At 36.1% G+C, this 19,880-nt stretch overlaps 1 protein-coding gene across 1 annotated transcript; it reads right to left on the bottom strand.

Annotated features, from left to right (window-relative positions):
• Positions 1-4,741: 4,741 nt before the first annotated feature.
• On the bottom strand, positions 4,742-19,301 carry LOC139722192 (phosphatidylethanolamine-binding protein 4-like). The gene is made up of 4 exons (XM_071633508.1): positions 19,176-19,301; positions 9,962-10,060; positions 9,145-9,190; positions 4,742-7,241 (listed from the first exon to the last, which is right to left on the bottom strand). The coding sequence occupies exons 2-4, from the start codon at positions 10,040-10,042 to the stop codon at positions 7,045-7,047; spliced, it is 324 nt and encodes a 107-aa protein (XP_071489609.1). The 5' UTR covers positions 10,043-10,060; positions 19,176-19,301; the 3' UTR covers positions 4,742-7,044.
• Between the last annotated feature and the right edge of the window lie 579 nt (positions 19,302-19,880).

Raw genomic sequence — 19,880 nt, 5'->3', positions numbered from 1 at the left:
TGGCCGCTAGCTTCCATTCTGTCGGGGCGGCGAAAAATGTGTTTATCATACATCAACAAAAATTAACATTGGGCATTAACAATATACTCAATGACTGATAAAAGTAAAAACCTTTTTTTTTTATTAAGATGTTCTTAGATATCTCAGCCATTTCAACACCAATTTTCATCAAATAAACTTTGATTTCTCTGGAATTACAAATTATACTCTTTCGTGTTCCAGGAGAGGTTTCTCATTCTTTCAAAAATTATCATCAAAAATCATTGGAAACCAACCCTTCAAGCATAAATAAAAAGAATTTTAAAAAAGTTCATGCATCAAGGCAATCTCTTTGGGGAAAATGGGACAATTTACGTTTGAATGCAGACAGACACATTTACTGTTGATCACGTCACGAAAGCAGGAATATTTTTTATAGCGTAAAATTCAGTTTATTCGCAAAAGCGGTTATCACCGATAAGTAGAAATGATGAAAATACTTGATTTGATCAAACAAGTCCTAAATTTGTAATGTGTATAGACCTTTCTGTAAGCAAACGTCGTCGTCATAGAAATGGGATTCCAAAGGCCTGATGGAAATGAATGTCAGGGGCCTTTTAAATAAGCGGCACCAAGATCATGAAAGGTCATGTTCGACCTTATTATAAAGGACCAGCCTACGGCACTGGGGTGTGCGCGTGCGCCCTAGCTGTGCATCTTTGTCGCGTATGCATGCATCATTATGTTCGTGCAAATGTGTACAGTCTGCATAAAGTTGACTTCATGTAAATTGTGCACAGCCAAGCCGGATTAAGCCGGATAACATTTACATCGTTGCTTAGACAAATCTGTCAGAGCAGGGAGGTGTCTCACCTCCCTGGTTAGAGCGATCTATTCATCATCATCAAAAAGCGGGCAGGAAGACGATTCATGGACACAGATCATATTACAGAAAACAGGATCTGGGAATTCCCACTGTAAAGATTAACATTACAATGTTGACTTACTTAGGCTGCGGGTGTTACAGCTTCTTAGTTACAAAACGGGAAGTGTTGCCGGAAAAAAAAAAAGTAGCAAGGAAACCATTTGTAGTGGTACTATTGCCTTAATTTTTCCAGTGTTAACACCGATTTTTAAATGGTTTGTACGTATAATTATTGTTCTTGTTTAAATAAAGTTATGGTTTTCTTCCCTTGAAAGAAAAGCTACACCGCGTTGCATCGATATCTATACAAACTTATTATTAGTCTATGTTTATTATGCATCTAAAATCTATAATTGTTTTCGGGACCATGTACACTATACATATAGTGTGCTTAACTCACACGAACTGATGCTTACAGTATCTGCATGGCTGCCTTCGTTTAAAATTTTGGAAAAACGCACTTTTTAAGCCATGGAAATGTTATTATAATATGATCATTCTAAAGTCACACATTAGGCCTCTCCTCGTCTTAGAGTCCTTCAAATGTTTTTGATGATTCCATTATCAAGGGTGTTGAATTGAGCTTATATATATATATTTTTTTTTTTTTTGCAGCAAATATCCTATGCTTCTTTTGTCAACAGGAACGAGACGCATTTGCTGGATGGAGGAATGCAATTTTGCAAGAAATGATATATAATAATTATATATTATTATTACATATATATACATTTAAACATTTATATTCTGTTTCGTAAATACTTCATTAACATAATTAATAAGGAGTCCATAAAGACAACATGGCTGGCCCACTATTAATTTATGACTAAATTATTCAATGCACATAATGTATGAACTTTACAAAGTGGAATGTAAAAGATGTAAAATTAATGTATGCATGCAGTTAAAGAGGCAATATCATATGGAATCTCAATACAGTGATGTAGTACTCCTGGAAGCTCTCATGAAGAAATAGAGAAATCTGACAAATACACTTTACAGAATACCGATTTGAAAGAAAATATCCACAATAATTTGTGCATATTTACGTGCGATAAGGATTCTTACAAGTCTGCTACGTACTGTAAACCATGTGCAATAAAGTATACTATTTGGTATATAGGATGAACATGTTTCAGCTGTAATAAAGATTAAGGTGACCTGCCTTCGTTTAAAATTTTGGAAAACGCACAACTGAGGCCATGGAAATGTATAATTATGATCATTCTAAAGTCAGATAGGTCTCTCCTCCTCTTACAATCCTTCAGATGATATTAATGGTTTCCATTATGAAGGATATTGAATTGAGCTTGTGAAATATTGGTTTTGAAACAAATATCCCATGCTCCTTTTGTCAACAGGAACGCGACGCATTTGCATTGCATTGATTTGCGCATTGTGATCACAACATCACAACAATTTCTGATTGAAAGTTTTGATTATGCTGAAAGGAAGAATACAATTTTGCAAGATGTATTATACATTTGTATATCTATATATATATATATATATATATATATATATATTGAGGGATCACGGTAATATTCATATCAATAATAATTATGACTTGTGAATAGTTGAAATTTGGTTGAAATGGCTTTTTTTTTCAAATTCTAGTTCAAAAAAAGTAACTTGCCACTAAGAGAAAAGATAGTAACAGTGCGATTTATCAATCTCATTTGAATTACTGTAATTTTGTTTGCGCAAACACTCATCCATCAAACCTACTTGAAACATATCCCTCTAAAAAGAGCATGTTGCTGTAGCGAGGTGACACGACATTGTATTTTGTTCCTGTGACATTATATAGCTCCCGATTTATTTTCTCCACGATCTGAGGATGCGGATAAGGGTTGTGATAACGTTTTAGGTTTAGTTTGATGTGTTGATTTGAGGGTTAGGATAGGGATAGGCTTAGGCCTATGTCCTGGTGGGAATAATCTATGTTGGGCTTTATCGTGCAGATATTTCATAGGAGTATTATCATTACTGTCATGGAACCCGTCGGTATTGCACAAATATACTTTATAAAGCGACCTCAACGCCACTGTTTCTGAAAATGAATGCTTTGAACAATGTTGAATATACTAGTATTATCTACTGTACTGAATAAGTTTTATACTAGTATTCTTGTGTACAATGTTGTTTCCTGATGTTTAAAGGTAATGATCAGATTCATAGTTATAACACGCTAAATACCCTCTCTGTGAAATTCTTTACCAGATATAGTTAAGCATTTTCCCACTACTGTAACCTTTAAAGGACAAGTTCACCTTCATAAACATAAGGATTGAGAAAATGCAAGAATATTAATAGAACACATCAGTGAAAGTTTGAGGAAAATTGGACGATCGATGCAAAAGTTATGAATTTTTTAAATTTTTGTGTTGGAACCGCTGGATGAGGAGACTACTACAGCTTGTGAGTCATATGCGTACAACAGTATAAAGAAAATGTAATAGAAAATTCAACATATTTTCACTTTTTTCGCATAATAAAAGAGCACTTGACTTGCCTCTTTCTAAAGGCAGGGGGAATGATATTACCCATAACATTTGTCGGTAACGAGTCAGGGGAATGTGTACTTTTTTTCAAAAGATGGAATTTTGTGACATTCTCTTTATATTTTCCTTATATTGTTGTACGCATGTGACATCTAAGTTATTCATACACTGCAGTAGTCTTCTCATCCAGCGGGTACTGCACAAAAACTTCAAAAATTCATAACTTTTGAACGGATTGTCTGATTTTCCTCAAACTTTCAATGATGTGTTCTACTAATATTGCTACATTCTCTCAATCCTTATGTTTATGAAGGTGAACTTGTCCTTTAAGAAGAATATATTTGTTAGATGATTTCATTTTACATTGTAGAATACACGATGATGATTACTTCATTTTTTCTGTCAATTCATTTTTCTCCATTTTTTCTTGGGGTTGATATGATAAAATCACATATCATACGATTTACAAATTATATCGGCAAAATTCATTCCTTTACCTATCAAAGTTAGTTATAATATTCATGTGTTCTATACGTTCGGACTGTAAAACAATATCGCTTCACCTTCTCTTTGTTTGTTACTACCCTGACAAGACACCTAGTCTTTTGTAGTTTTCAAGTTTCATTTATGATTATGTATTGCATGTTTGTACACTCGTTTCCTGTCTTGTTTGATTTGCACAAAATATCATGTTTTAAATAGAAATAAACAAGTTCAAGTTCAAGTTCTCGGTAAAAAAAAAGAAATATTTTGGAATCTACAGAGGAAGAAGAAAAAACAAAAACTCCTATAGCACCGAAAGCAGGTAGGACTATTCAGAGCACATAGACCTGGATAAATGGGCTTGGGGCGCTTCTAAATACTGCGTTATACCTATACTCCGTTTTCAGTCTATTCCCTATACCTGACCATAGCTCTTCTCACACATTACATGCTGGATTACATCCTCTAGCTCTGAATGTCTATGTTGTTAATACAGTAATACAGTGTCTTGCTCATTCTATATTCAAGTCAGAAATGTGGACACACATCACTCGACTCACACACACACACACACACACACACACACACATATAAATACATGTACAAACATCCACTATTAAATGCAAGCCTAGATAGTTAGCCCAGTTGCAAACATACATATTTCACTTGGGCATCACTTTCATTTGATTGACAAGCATGAATGTCAAATTTTATTTGAACACCTTGGCAGATAAAACACATATTACTTGATACATGTATAATAAACTATGCAATTTGGTAGACATCAGGTACACTCATATAGACTCATTCACAATGAATTCCTTAAAAAGTGTTTGCCAGGTAGGAAATGATTCAACACAAACACATGTCTACAAGGAACAAATTAAGTACATGTATAATGAATATCTTGAGAGAGTAACAGAACACAAAAGTTTTTTTATTGACAAATCAACTTCTGATTCTAAATTATTGCACAGGGACCTTGAACGCACTATACATGTACTGCATTATTTGTCCATTTGCAGGCTTGTATCACTGCAGAAACTGAAGTCTAGAGCGACATACATACACTCATGGGTTTCTTGTGCATTTGGAATTCATGTAGTCGAGAGTGGTGCATGACAGAGTATTTGTATAGTAAATAAAATGCATCGATATAACAAACATTGGTTCTCAGTTTACGAGTTTAGAGTTACATTGCATGACCATGCACTAAAACAACATCAATGAAAACTTAACCTCCTCCCTTGGCGGAGGTAATGAATGTCATGCCACGTTAAGCAATCGGAAATTATTCTGTGAATACACCACATAACATTATAATTTGTCCTGTACAGCTGTATAGTTTTGAAACAAACATCAAATAACTGGCTTATATTCTGTTTCGTAAATACATGTACATTAACATAATTAATTTGAAGCCCACAAAGACAACATGGCTGGTTCACTATTGATTCATGACTAAATCATTCAATGCACAAAGGTAACTTTACAAAGTGGAATGTAAAAGAAGCAAATGTATGCATTTAAAGAGACAATATTACATGGAATCTCAATACAGCGATGTAGTACTCAAGGAAGCTCTCATGAATGAAGAAATAGAGAAATCTGGCAAAATGCACTACAGAATACTGATTTGAAAGAAAGTATCCACAATAATTTGTGCATATTTATATGCCATAAAGATTCTTACAAGTCTGCTACATACTGTACCATGAGCAAAGTACGGGTAATTGGGCATGTAGGATGAATATGTTTCCTAGCTGTAATAAAAGTTACGGTTATGATACAGAAATTCCTTCTATTAATCTCAAATCAACAGAATTCACAACTCAGGAAAATCATGGACAGTCTCCATGAAAACTTTTTATTCAAGTTTTTCATTAAGATTATTTTTACCACTAATTTGCAAATTCTATACATCAAATTTACTTTCATTTTTGTGACAAAGTCAAAGACTCATAAGATGTCCCACTGACGAATGTCGTAGATAAGCATATCATCAGATGTAGCTATGGCAAGGGAGTGGAAAACATTAGTCTCCATATACGATGAAATTCACGGAAGCCGTCTCCAGCTAGACATGTAAACACACAGAGACAAGTGACTTCCCTACACACAAATATTGACTGAGAGCAGCATACATGCTTCACAGCACTGAACGTAGAAGCAAAGGTCATCTTCATGGTGGGGAAACCCAACACAGAGGGAGGCAGAGCAAGTTTCAATCATGGGGCGATCCATATTACATGTACGTGGCAGTAGGGCCTATTTATAGGTACTGTAACAGTGCAGTGTACTTGCAAAATATAATGGCTCTCGACATGGACATTTTGAATATCACATATCAATCAAGAAACACTTATTTTCATTAGAGCCCAACATTTGTTTGAGTATTGACCATTACCCTATGACACTAAACCTTGTCTCGTTGATACTGGAGATTCATCTGCCTCATGGAATATTCCTGTGTTTTCAAATGTTTAAAAATAATTATGTCTCAACATCCAAAATTATTCTGTCAATGAGCAATCATCACCATTTTATACACGTATAGGGCTGTATCTGAACATCTTACCGATGATCCAAATCTCATTTTGAAGCCACCTATGAGGGAACGGAAATACAAACATGACAAACAGTGTTAGTAAGACAATAGTGATATGGGTACTCAGAACAAGAATCTATGCAATATAAATTAACATCAGCCAAGAGAACACTGTGATGTTTGTTTATTTATATGCTGATGTTAGCATCGAAATCATTCACCTTCTGCCACTAGTTCACTAAATCTTATTTTAACTGTACAGGTCCAAACTAAGTCAATTTGGCCTTCTTTTTTTAGATTAATCACACAAACAGAGTGGCTCAAGTCGTTACCGGTCACAGTCCACTATGTCCAGCATTAATCTTTTCGACAATCACACAATTATATATAATTATCTTTTGGCGTGTGTGTGTTTGATTAGAATTATCACAACCGTATCTCCCCCCGTATCTGATCTGAATTATTTTGATCGAACGATGTAATACGCTACGAGAACAATGGGAGATTAACAAAATTGCAACAGCGTAAAGTATCAAACATGGCTAGTATCAACACTTTGAGAGCGTCACGAAACTAACGTTACACTGCCTTAGTCACAATTTACCCTATCCTTCATTTTCTGTTTCGAAGGAATTTTTGACATGCAATTCACGGAGCCCATAGCGCTTCTCAAACCCCCTGACATCAAATCTGGCTCGGGACGACGGGGTTTCAACGTTGTTCAAGTATCCACTTTGTTGGAACAAATGGAATTCGTAGCGGTGATATCCCGACTTGGCTGGTGGAGTGGGGTTGGCATACACTGTGGAAAATAATGCACGAAACTTATCACTACAATAATTCACATCTTCACCTTTGATAAGTGTCAAATGGACATGGCTATACAATTTACACACGAACAATACTCATAGGTATACTAGTACCTGTATACATATAACACGTGTACATCACTATATAAGGCGGCTATAATTAAACTATAAAATGCGTGAGAAAAAAAAAACTAGAAATGTCGCTACAGCGACTGGTTATACCCCCGCCAAACAACATTTCATAAGCTTTGGTCAAAACAAAATTTCATAAGCTTTGGTCAAAAAACTGAGGAAGTAGTTAAATCTGCAAGATCTTTCCTTGATCTTCTGCCATTAATATGCCATTACCATGGCAACGTACTTTCGGGTACTGTCGAAAAATGCGTCTTGCACATCTACAACCAAAGGCACACATCTGTACCAAGTTTCATGGAAATTGGGCAAAAACTGAGGAAGTAGTTTGCAACACAAAATTTTCCATCATTTTGGCTCATAATATGTGAGCTGTTACCATGGCAACATACTTTTTGTCACTGTCAAGAAATGTGTCATGCTGACCTATATCCTAAGACAAACATTCAATATGAATTCCATGAGAATTGGAAGAACACTGATGAAGCAGTTTTGCCATGAAGCATTTTGCCCTATATTTTACCAATAACATGCCGTTACCATGGCAACGCACTTTTTGCCACTGCGGAAATATGTGTCTTGCACATTAACATATTCAGATGAACATCTGTACCTAATTTCATAAAAATTGATCAAAAACTGTGGGAGGAGTTCGCGACGCAAGATTTGTACCCATTTTTGCCCATAATATGCCGTTACCATGGCAACGTACTTTTGGGTACTGTCAAAAAATACGTCTTGCACATCTACAACCCAAGGCACACATCTGTGCCAAGTTTTATGGGAATCGGTTGAAAACTGAGGAAGTAGTTCGCGACGCAAGATTTGCAACGGACCGACCGCCCGACCGCCCGACCGACCGACCGCCCGACCGTCCGCTGATTCCTATATACCCCCTTCAAACTTCGTTTGGCGGGGGTATAACAACCAAACAGATGCTTACGTTATACTGTAAGAAGCATATAAATACGATCCATGACTGACGTTAAACATACAGTACATTAGGAGCTTATCTTGACGTAAGCAGTAGTCTATGACAAACTCCTCTTTTTAGTGGATTATTAAACGGTCACTTGATTCATGGAATGCAAGAAAAAACTGCAAAAACAACAACATTTAAGCTCATTCATAACACCAAGACAAGAACACGGAAAAAATTTAAACCTCTTTACATAATGCTTTATGCAAGCCGAAGTTTCTTTTTGCTGTATTTAAGAAAACTTATTTCCAGGATGACATTTTCTTTAACTAATGAAATGGCAGATCAACTCATGTCTACTTGCATTAAAATATGTACCAGGTCTAGTGATTGTTAAAATAAACACATGGTTAGACCACACCACCTATACAGGGATACACTAATCAGTGTAACCTGTGCATGGCTTTGGCAAATCTCATGCTTTGGATTTGGAACCTCATGAGTGCACGCTCGCGTAATCCGTATTCAAACTGTGACTATAGGGTTACACCACTATGCCAGCACATGCAACAGCCATGCAAAGGGATCCTATCATTATACCTTCTGTGTCTTTCAGAGTGTCAACGATATGCTCTAACACCTTTTAGGCAATCAATAATCTTTCATGGAAACGCATAATATTTGTAGGCAATTTCAAACTCATTAAAGGGACGTACTTTTTTGCCCTACACGGTAAAATGCAAATGAGGTCTACTAATACTCTATACAGTAGTCACAATTTTACATAATCAATCTCCATTCCTGCTTTGGAGAGACTGTACACAGGCGAGACATTAATTACTCACATTTCTTTGTATCACCTTCAGCTTCGCCAAGAATAAGGTTCTCTCCCTAACAAAAATGAAACAACAAAATCAAATACAATGTACAGTATAACTATGAAGGCTTTGAAATACCACTGCAATTTGTGAGATACTCAGTTAACACTTACTTCCCATTTCTGGTGAAAGCAGAAAATTAATATTACAGGTAAAAGCTAAAGTTTTGACGTGTGCGTTTTCTTCAATGTGTCTTCCTCTGTTTAAATCAAATTTGTAAGATTGCAACTGCTGATCTACAATTTTATTTAACAAACATGTCGGCAAAAAGGAACTAGCGGGAATCGAACCTGTCATCCACTGCTTTCCAAGCAGCGACACTACCACAAGGCTATCCATCAGGCTATTTTTCCGACAAGTTTGTTAAATTGTAAATCGGCGATCTTACAAATTTCATTTGTATTGCAATAGGGAGACAAATCGATAAAAAAACTTACTAATGCCTTAGCCTTCACCTCTCCTTAAAATCTCGTGCTTTCAAGAAAATCTTTGTCCAACGCTCTACAGGTACACCAACTTTCACAATTAAAAAAGAAACTTTTGACTCCAAACAATTACATAAAGCAGCAGCCTTCCCTTTGTCTCAATATTTTTCTGGTTCTCCCTTTAAAAGAGAGGGAGAATAATTAATACAGGATTGAGACAGGCTCCCGTCTCATCCCCAGCCGGGGATGGCAGGGGAGAGAGAAGAAAAAGTAGGAAAAATCAGTATTATTATAATAATTGTGCGCTAGACTATCGCATTTGTGAAATGATCCAGCTGAACAATCATGCATGAACTGACCAGGATGTTGACGACGAGCCAATGGAGCCACGGAGCATTGATTGGATTTCTGGCAGATGGCGCATCAATGTCGATCATCATCAGAGTATACCAGGCATCCTAACATAAAATTAGATATCACGGAAAGAAAACAAAAAACTGTTTGCACACTACTTATTACTCGGATGTTCCTCTTCAAACATTATGCAGTCGTTTGTTTGTTTTTGCATTACAGACCCAAAAGAAAAAGAATCTAATGAAGAAGGTACAATGTACTCCCGCCATAATGAACATAGTAATACCGAAGCTTCGTTACTAGGAAGTAAAATTTCAAGCCCCCCAAAAATGATTACAGCGTATATACACGTATGTTTCATTTGATCGGCTATTTTTGATAAAGAAATTTCGATATCAACATAGTACACTGCCGGTCCCAAGGACTGGTTTATAACGGGAGTTGCCTGTATATTGACAAAAAGCACCAACTACAACGTGTAGTATATTAAAACACACTGATGTTTACTTGGGTAAAGGAACAACAAAGCTGTTTGGGGGCTTGCAAAGTGCTGAGGAACACATACGCTTTTTTTATAATTCAACAGAGACGTGAGACAAAAAGGATGCCCGAAGACCAAAACAAGCAAATATATATATATTTTTAAATATAAATATCTATCCAAAATGCGGCTGACTAACCACACAGTGTACTCAGAAAGGTTAATGCTTATATACACGCACAGAAAATCTCAATCTGACAAGGTGGCACTGGTCAGTATACACCATGCATGGCTTCTCTCCTCAAAGTGGCCAGGGCAAACACTCTCGAAACACACAAATTCTGTGTAACTAGATGTTCGTTAATCCGAAAATGAAATAGGCTCCTTAATCCGAACATTTGCGGCACTCCGAAAAATCAGTACAGTGTATTCCGAATCTATGGTTCGCTAGTTCGATATTGAAATAAATAAGGTTCGGTATTCCGAAGATTTATTGTAATACGAAAATGAAAAAAAAAAAAAGAAGTTCATTAATCTGGAAATTTGTTTACCCGAAAATAATTTTATTGTAAATCCGAAAAAAAGAGATGCGTACTAACGAGAACCTTCGAATTAGTTTTAGGATTTACGAACCTTACAGCTTGTACTTCAACATCGGACAACGAACCTTATAAGAATATCGAATCTTCGGAATAATGCCACAATATCCATTGTTCGGATTTTATAGTTCGTCATTATTTTTTCTTGGGGGGGGGGGGAGGAGGGGCCCTTTTCGTATTCGTTCTTGTTTGTTAGTTGATTGTTGGTTTTCTTTTCTTTGTGTGTGTGTGGGGGGGGGGGGGGGGGCTTTTCAATCAAGCCGTCAGGGCAACCACTGGTCGCGCAACATGTTATGCGAACCCCCAAACACGGCTCCTCGCTTATAGGGCTTGCCCGACTTGGCTTTGTGACCAACTACTGTATACAACAAAATATTTAGCCCATGATATCTCAAGGCCTGCATGTCATGATCTTTTGGAATAATTTCTCTAACTTTATATCCGGCTTCATTTTTTCCTATGTAGAGACGTTCTTTGAAGTGTGTTGTGCTTATTTTCGTATTGGTATAATCCGCCCGTTCTGCTACAGAATAGACAGATTTTTTGCTATTTATCTTTCTGCTATTTGTTGTATAACGTGTTTGTCTCGTAACCGAGTAGGCCTTCTTCTGTGTTGTTTGCTGAATTATGTTTAGCTCGAATAATTGTGATACTGTTCTGATGATTGGCAAAAGACGAAATTAGGTAATTAGTGACAGTAGTTATGACTACCGATGCCGGTGTCACATATCATAGAGATGGCTTGCTGAACACGCGTTTCTTTGTTTCCATTTCCCTTCTCGCCTGCCACACTTTTTTTTCCTTCCCATAAATGATTAACAGAAACAAAAGATTTCTATGTTGCCACCAACTAGAACTTCGTGCTGCGGGAAGCAACATATGTTCATAGTGAAGAATAAGAAGTAAATACTATGGGCAGTTCCGTAAAGTCGGACGTACATTTCGGACACTTTGAAGGCCTGGATTTTTATTGTCAAAGGGGGCATCTATGTTTCTAAGTGTGCAAGATGTGTAAAGGTGGTAGTACTACAAACTCACTTATTATTATGGTGGTACCTCATTTCATTATGGAGTTATGTGTTAAAAATACCATGGTGTCGGACGTACGCGCACGAAATGACTTTTTCAACATTGAAGATTCGTGTTCAAAAGTCTGTGATGTGTGAGGGCTTACAGTAAAACTGATACTAGTTTTGATTGCATGAAGGATTGAGCTTTATAACATATACCAGCATTATATATAAATCTGTTCCAAAAGTTGTGTAAATCATCAAAGTATGTCGGTGTCGGACGTACATTTTACGGTGTTGGACGTACTCGTGTGAAATTTTCAGAGAGTACGTCCGACACCGCTTCGGCACTCCCTATTTTCAGAAGTACAAAGAATATTCAAGTAATGATTCATATTTTAGACACATAAGGTAATACTCCATGCAGACATATATATTGAACATTCACTGGAATTTACTATCTTCATTTCAACCAGTGCACAAAATTGAGAAAATCAGAAACGTACGTCCAACACCAGATTGTAATTTCTTATTTTGAAGAAAAAATGGTCAAATTTGCCTTGTATCAAAAGCATTTGTACTCATAACAAATTGAATTCTTTCACAAGCAATGATGAACTCTTTCATTTTTTGATTCTTACTTCTTTTTCCAAATGCACATTGATGTAAATTACCAAAAAAAAAGTTTGAAAAATCCACAATTTTGAAAATTTCTTTGCATTATCAAAGATTAACAATGGTCAAAACATAATAGAACAAGAGATCAGTCTAATTTGATATCAAGCCAACTTCAAAATCTTTGAAAAAAAAATCACAGCTCAACATTCAAAATAAAACATGTGGCCTTTGTGTTTTAAATGCCAAATTACAACAATTAAACTATTAGTTATTTGTGATCAATGTAACTGAACTTAATAGGCCTACTATGTACATAATGTACTATACATATTGTACAGCCCTTGTAAAGATCCTAAATCATAAACTCCATGAACAGATAAATTCTACTTAAATCCATGCTTCAGAAAATGTTTTATATTATATACTGGATGCTATAAAATGTAAATTCAACAAGTTGCAATGTAATACTCTCCAATGTATTTTGAGAGACACTGCATGATCAATGTAATGTTGCAATTTTAGTAGTTTTACACAAATTGTAGCTGCCTATACAGCTGTAGGAGAGATTAACAAACACTTCCCTATCATTCCAGCGATTGATAAAACTCAGTTTATTTGAATTGTAACCATATCACTTAAGTGTGTGTAGATAGGTACATCATTATGTACGCATAAGATTTCAAATGTTATATTTTTGACCAACAGTAAATGAATAACGCCTCAATATTTGTTCAAATTTAAGCATAGTAAAGCTAAAAGAATTTCCAAAATATGCAATTATTGCATTACACCTACAATTTGTATAGTACTTAAGGTTACATGTGACTTACACAGATTATGAAGAATGATTTGAACAAGGCTGCTTTTAATACCCCATATGGCATATTGCATGCACATGTACCCAGATTCTACAGTAATTAAATATAAAAAAAAGAGTGTCAATCTTTAACACATTGCACACATGCTTTTCTTTCCACCAATTCTGAAGAAAAATATATATATATATATTATGATATACACCGTACTTAGTGGATCATGCCCCTTTCTTTCCTAACCAGCAACATTCATGTACACATGTGCTGAATTTCAAGAGAAGAAAGTTTAACAATACAACTTACTAACCTACTTTGTCAGTCTGTGTTTCTAGGGCACCAGTTAGGTTCGGCACTATCAAAAGGCAAGTTCACCTTCATGTGAATTGAGAAAATGTGGCAATATCAATAGAACACTTCAGTGAAAGTTTGAGGAAAATCGGACAATCTATTGAAAAGTTAGGAATTTTTGAAGTTTCAGTACTGCTACTGCTGGATGGGAAGACCACTACAGTTTATGATGTGTTAAACAAGAAAATATGAAGAAAATTGAACATGTTTTCATCTTTCTCGCATAATAACAAAGAGCGCTTGACTTGTCTCTCTATTAAAAAGAAGGAAGAGGGAATAATATTACGCTTGAAGCGATGATATACACTTAGTTTTCGTTGAGATGAGGTTCAGGTTTCCAACTTTTTTGTGAGATAACGAGAAACCTTTAATGAAATATTAAATAGCATTCAATTCTACGAAGAATTTAAGTTTCTTTGATGGAAATTGGCTTTGAAATGGCAGAGATATCCAAAAACAAAAATGTCCTTTTGATAGTAAAAGGTGCATGGTCCCACCTTTTATTAGTCTGACTAATGTGCTTTTCTTGGTTTTTTGATATCTAAGCCATTAAAAAAAAACAACAATTTTCATCAAAAAACTTTGAATTTCTCTTAGAATTATTATATGCTCTTTAATATTTCATACATTGTAAGTGGTTTCTAATTATCTCACAAAAAGTTGAAATCTGAATCCCCAATGTCAACCAAAACTATACCATCCCCTTCACATTCATCAGCACTGACAGGTTGGGAGAATGTGTACTGATAAAAAAAAATAAATTTTGTGAATTCTCTTTGTATTTTCTTTATATCCTTCTATGCATGTGACATCATAAAGTAGTCTTCTCATCCAGCAGTGACTGCATAGAAACTTCAAAAATCCATACATTTTGAACGGATTGTCCAATTTTCCTCAAACTTTCACTAATGCCCATGCATGGAGGTGAACTTGTCCTTTGAAGAACAGAGCGATGCAATCAATAACTTTCAAATACAAAATGCTGGATTCAAGCAGGGAAGTGAGACTAAATTTTCGCTCACCTCCTGATTCAAGGGGCTAGCCATGCAGTAAAAATTTTTGTGTAAAATATTTTAAAGATTGTTTATACAGAAAAAAAAAATCTTCAGCAGTTCAAGCTTTTCTGCTAATCAGGTGCTGAATTCTACTTTCTGTTGAATACTGGTACCCTTAATTGGGGTACTACAATTTAAAAAAGCAAAGTACCTAGTTCAGCTTGATCTATTTTTAGTGACACAGACCCTTGTTGCCAGGCATGCTGTGACTGTATTGAACTGCATGCTCCAAATCTCTTTTATAACTTGACTGTTCAAAAATTCCTCATAAAATATGTATAGTGCGATTATTTGCTTTGATTTTACAATGAATTCATTTGCAGAATACTCTATAATGAAGAAAGGTGTAAACTTAGCTGTGCCATGTCTGATAAAATTGAAATTGTAGGAGTTACTGGAGTGACAACATGGTGTCGGACGTACACAGTGTCGGACGTACATTCAAAGTGTATGTCCAACACCATGATATCTCAGTTTTGACAAAGCATACAAGTGACCTTTGATGTTGGTTACATTGCCTATGACAAACTTACTTTGCATCCTAAGTGATATGTTTTATCTCGCTTCAGATTAATGTGAATATTAGAAAATGTATGTTCACGGTGTCGGACGTACATCAGCAAAGTGGTCGAACCTGGGAAAATTGTTACTAAAAAACAAAAAGACTTGGGGTTTTCTTTGATTTATAATTTAAAAGTGTACCTTTCAATCTTATTGGCAAGATATAAAAGTTGTGTAGTTTTAAATTCTTCAAGAGATAAATCAAAAGTATATTTTGGTTATTTTTTTTACTAAAAATGAGAGGAAAATTAGCCTCTGACTTCAATACCCATAATTCTTAAAATACACGTAACAAATTGAAATCAACAAAAGTCCATGAAAATATAATCTATGACGCTTGATATGGTATCTTACTTGCAGTGATTTGACGATTTTGAAATTTTGACGTTGAGGTTTACTATTTTACGGAATTGCCCCTATACAAACTGTAGTACGCAATAGTGAACACTAAGTAACGTATCAGGACATGTAATAATTTCACGGAAGACGATGTGTCAGACTTCTTTAGACGGGAGGGTAACATTTTGAACAAAAGAATGCATCACTAGATTATACGCATTCCTCGAGATCCAAACAGAATTTTTAAAACCCTTAACGAGAAACATGACTCATTCATAAACTCTCTTTAAAAGTCTACGGCATGTAGAACTATAGGAACAGCGACGATATGTCTGCAAGCTACAAATTGTAGGGCTACAATGGATTATGGAATCATGGGAATTTAACCTTTGCAAAGTTGAGTTGTAGCAAATTTTGAAACAGTTGCGGAACAAACCCCGCTGATTCATAAATTTGCTTTGAGAAAAGTCAATTGCTTACGGCAATTAAATTACGGTAGCCATCTCATGACATTGAAGCTAACATTGGAGGATATTAAACATTTACCGACTAACAACTGGAAGACCATAAAATTCCTCATCATTTTTTTTTTTAATACTTTGAATGACCTGAAATAATACTTAAGCCACCGACTATCTATTACAGCGTTTTCGGACATGCAATACTGAATCAACTGTACCGGTACTCCAATTCCATCTACTGTATAAGGGCTTTACACATTTTTTTTTTTTTTTTTTTAAAGAATCGATTCAAGAAGGAAACAGAACATTCTGCAGAATAATTTTCTTAAATGTCGCAAGAACATTAGTTTCACATGGAAACTGAAAGGAACCACTGATATCAAAAGCACTTAAGAATTCAACTGAACAACATTTAAAGGGATGGTATACAACGTGTAGTATTGGTTGAGGTGAGGATTGGGCTTTTAACTTTTTGCGAGATACCAAGAAAATACTTCTGAAATAGTACAGAGCATACCATTCTAAGAGGAATTCAAATTTTATTTGATGGAAACCGGTTTCGGAATTGCTGAGACATCAGAAAACAAAGTAAAACAAAGCCCTCGTAATAAAAGGTGGGTCCCAACTTTTACTCAGATCGCTCTGTCTTGGGTATATCTCGGCCATTTCAGAACCAATTTTCATAAAATAAATTTTGAATTCCTCTTGGAATTACAGGATCTTTCATTTTTCATAAATGAGGTTTCTCATTATCTCACCAAAACAAAAAATGTTAGAAACCTGAAGTTATCATAGGTCCCAACCAAAACTGTACGATCCCTTTGATATTGTTGAATAGCAAATGTCGTAGACCTACATGTATTTGTTTCTTCAGAGCACACTGTATTGGGAAATGACAGCGGAGCAATCGTCCATGGAGCAATGTCACCGGAGCGGATGTCGGCAAAAATGTCCCATCTTTGCCCAGCAAAAACATAACGTTTTTCACGACGTTTCCTAAACGGTTTTCTTTTTTTTTTTTTTTTTAGGTTCCGTACGTCTTCGTATAAAATGGACGTTTTCAAAACGTATACATACAACGTCAAAGTTGGGACTTAGCATTTACCGCAAAGCACAGGTTTTTTGGAAAACGTTTTAAAAACGTCAATGGACGTTACAAAACGTTTTAATTATGTCTGCTACGTCTTCGTCCTTTATAAACGTCCACAAAACGTTTTTATTAGGTCTGCTACGTCGACTTCGTCTTTAATGAACGTTTAAAAAACGTTTTTATTTGGTCCGCTACGTGTTCGTCATTGGTTTCTTTATGAGGAATATTCATGCCTATTTATGAATATTCAAATAAGAAAATATAAGATATAAAAACTAGTGGAAATAGATAAGACATTGAAATCTAAAAATTTATGCTGCGTTCAAACTTTGTGTTGAAAATAAACTTACCTACGTTATTGTTCAGTTATTCACAATTTCAAAATGTGTTATGAAGAGGTATTTTCATAATGTTAATATGCCTAATTAAGGTGTGTGTGATCTAATTATAGTAACCATGTCTTCATGCATCTCAGCATTTTGCTGGTATATACATTTTATAAAAGAATGTGATACAGATTCATTAATTGGGAATAGGATGTAGTATGATGGGTGGTAGGACAATAGGAAGAGGTAAGGATAGGACTACATAAGATTAGGATAGGGTACATTAATCCCAGATCGTGCCTGTATAATCTCATAACTAGAATTTCTTTTAAATACCCAATAAAAAATAAACATTAGACGTTCTTAAAAGGTTTTCTGGACGTTCTAGACGGATATGAGAGGATCTCTAAACGTTCTGGAACGGGTCGAGACCTTTTAGACGTTCTTAAAACGTTTTTTGAACGTTTTAGACGGTTTTCAAAGCTTTTCTGGACGTCGAAAGAACGTTTTGAATATTCTTAAAAGGTTTTACTGACGTCTATAACGTCCAAAAGGTTTTACTGACGTTTATAACGTCCAAAAGGTTTTCTGCAGGTCCTTAAAAATTCCGAAAAGTTTTTTTATTGGTTTTTAAACGTTTAAAAAACGTTTTTATAACGTCCATTCGAAACGTTATGAATACGTCAAAAACCTTCCACAAAAAGACGTTCTGAAAACGTTTTGACAAAACGTCCAAATTATGAACTTGTGCCCGGGCTTGGAACGTTTCAAGAACGTTCAGAAAACGTCCAAATTAGCTGGGTGGCGCCTGTCGGCGGAGCGCGAGTCGCCTGCAATACAACTTCAAGCAGCATACAAAATAATGTACTACATGTACTACAAAATCTCGAGGTCTAAACCCTAGATTGTTTACATCCAGGAAGGTCTCTGTCTTTTGGGGTGCTGTTCGTTATTCCAAAGGTTCGCTATTCCGAAGGTTCGTTATTCCGAAGGTTCGTTAATCCGAAACACACAAATTCCCTATACCTATACAATACGATGTAATTCGTTAATCCGAACATTAACTGTGGCGTTATTCCCAAGGTCCGTTTTTCCAAAGATTTATTAATCCGAAAATGAAATTCGGAATAACGAACCTTCGGAATAACGAATCTTCGGACTGAAGAGCCTTCGGAATAACGAGCCTTCGGAAACGAACCTGCGGAATAACGAGCTGTAACCTTTTCATATAGAGCCCCATACGACGGACAAGAGGAGAAGATTTTACATGACCTTCTGCGTTGTACTAGTAGAAATATCCATCTCACTTAATTAGGTTAGACTAATACTCAACTGACTGTGGAATAACCAGTGTCCAGTGATTTGCCATTTGGGTTACATATTAATCACTCATATAAAGTAATAGGCCTACAGCCCTAACTGTTAGTTTTGTAATTTCAACTGGACTCTGGAGTGCCGCGGGAAGGGTCTAAGAAGTTTAATGTTAGTATCACATAATCTTAATGCTTATCCTTACCTCTTTGGCATGACAAAATTTAACACCTGGAGGAACAGCATGTCCTCCGCCTCTTTTATTTTGAAAGAGAGAAAGCGGAAGAAAATCACCCGGCGAAAAGTTTACGTCTCCGATACAAGATGTCGATGATTTTGCGGTGCAAGAAGTACCTTGGATCCTGTACTGCACGTCCAACTCATTAGAATGATTGTCACACGTGTTTTCGGTCCAAGTGCTTGCCGACGCCGGGGAGGCGTAATTGCAGATGCATGCAACGATTATGTACAGCACAATGGTTGTTGGCCACTTTTCCATGATTGACATGATGGAGCTGAAGCAGCAGGAGTCGATTTGTCTGGGTGGTTGCTGGGTGTTCTGCTGCAGCTCAGCTACGACCTGCGGATGGACCTAGGGGTTGTAAACTGCAGCTTATACTGTAACTGTTGTAGCCTTTTAATCCGATGGCAGCGACCAATGTTGCCAGTGACAGACGATGGGCGCAAATAGGTTTAAAGGTTATCTGTAAACCTCTTTTAAATTTGCGATAGATACCTACGTATCTGCTACAGCGGTACACCCCTACATACACTAATGAATACACCCTGTGTACTGTGCTGCCCTAGATACAATGTACGTACATGTACTCTCAATTCACGCACCACACACAACATGCACTGCGCTATGGTCAGCCGGCCGCGCTAGAATCACAGAGAGTTCGTGTTATAC

Source organism: Diadema antillarum, unplaced genomic scaffold (genome assembly GCF_040938485.1).
Source record: "Diadema antillarum isolate AM-2024a unplaced genomic scaffold, OU_Dant_1.0 scf00000160, whole genome shotgun sequence".
NCBI classification, from domain to species: domain Eukaryota; kingdom Metazoa; phylum Echinodermata; class Echinoidea; order Diadematoida; family Diadematidae; genus Diadema; species Diadema antillarum.
This window is presented reverse-complemented; position numbering and strand designations above follow the sequence as displayed.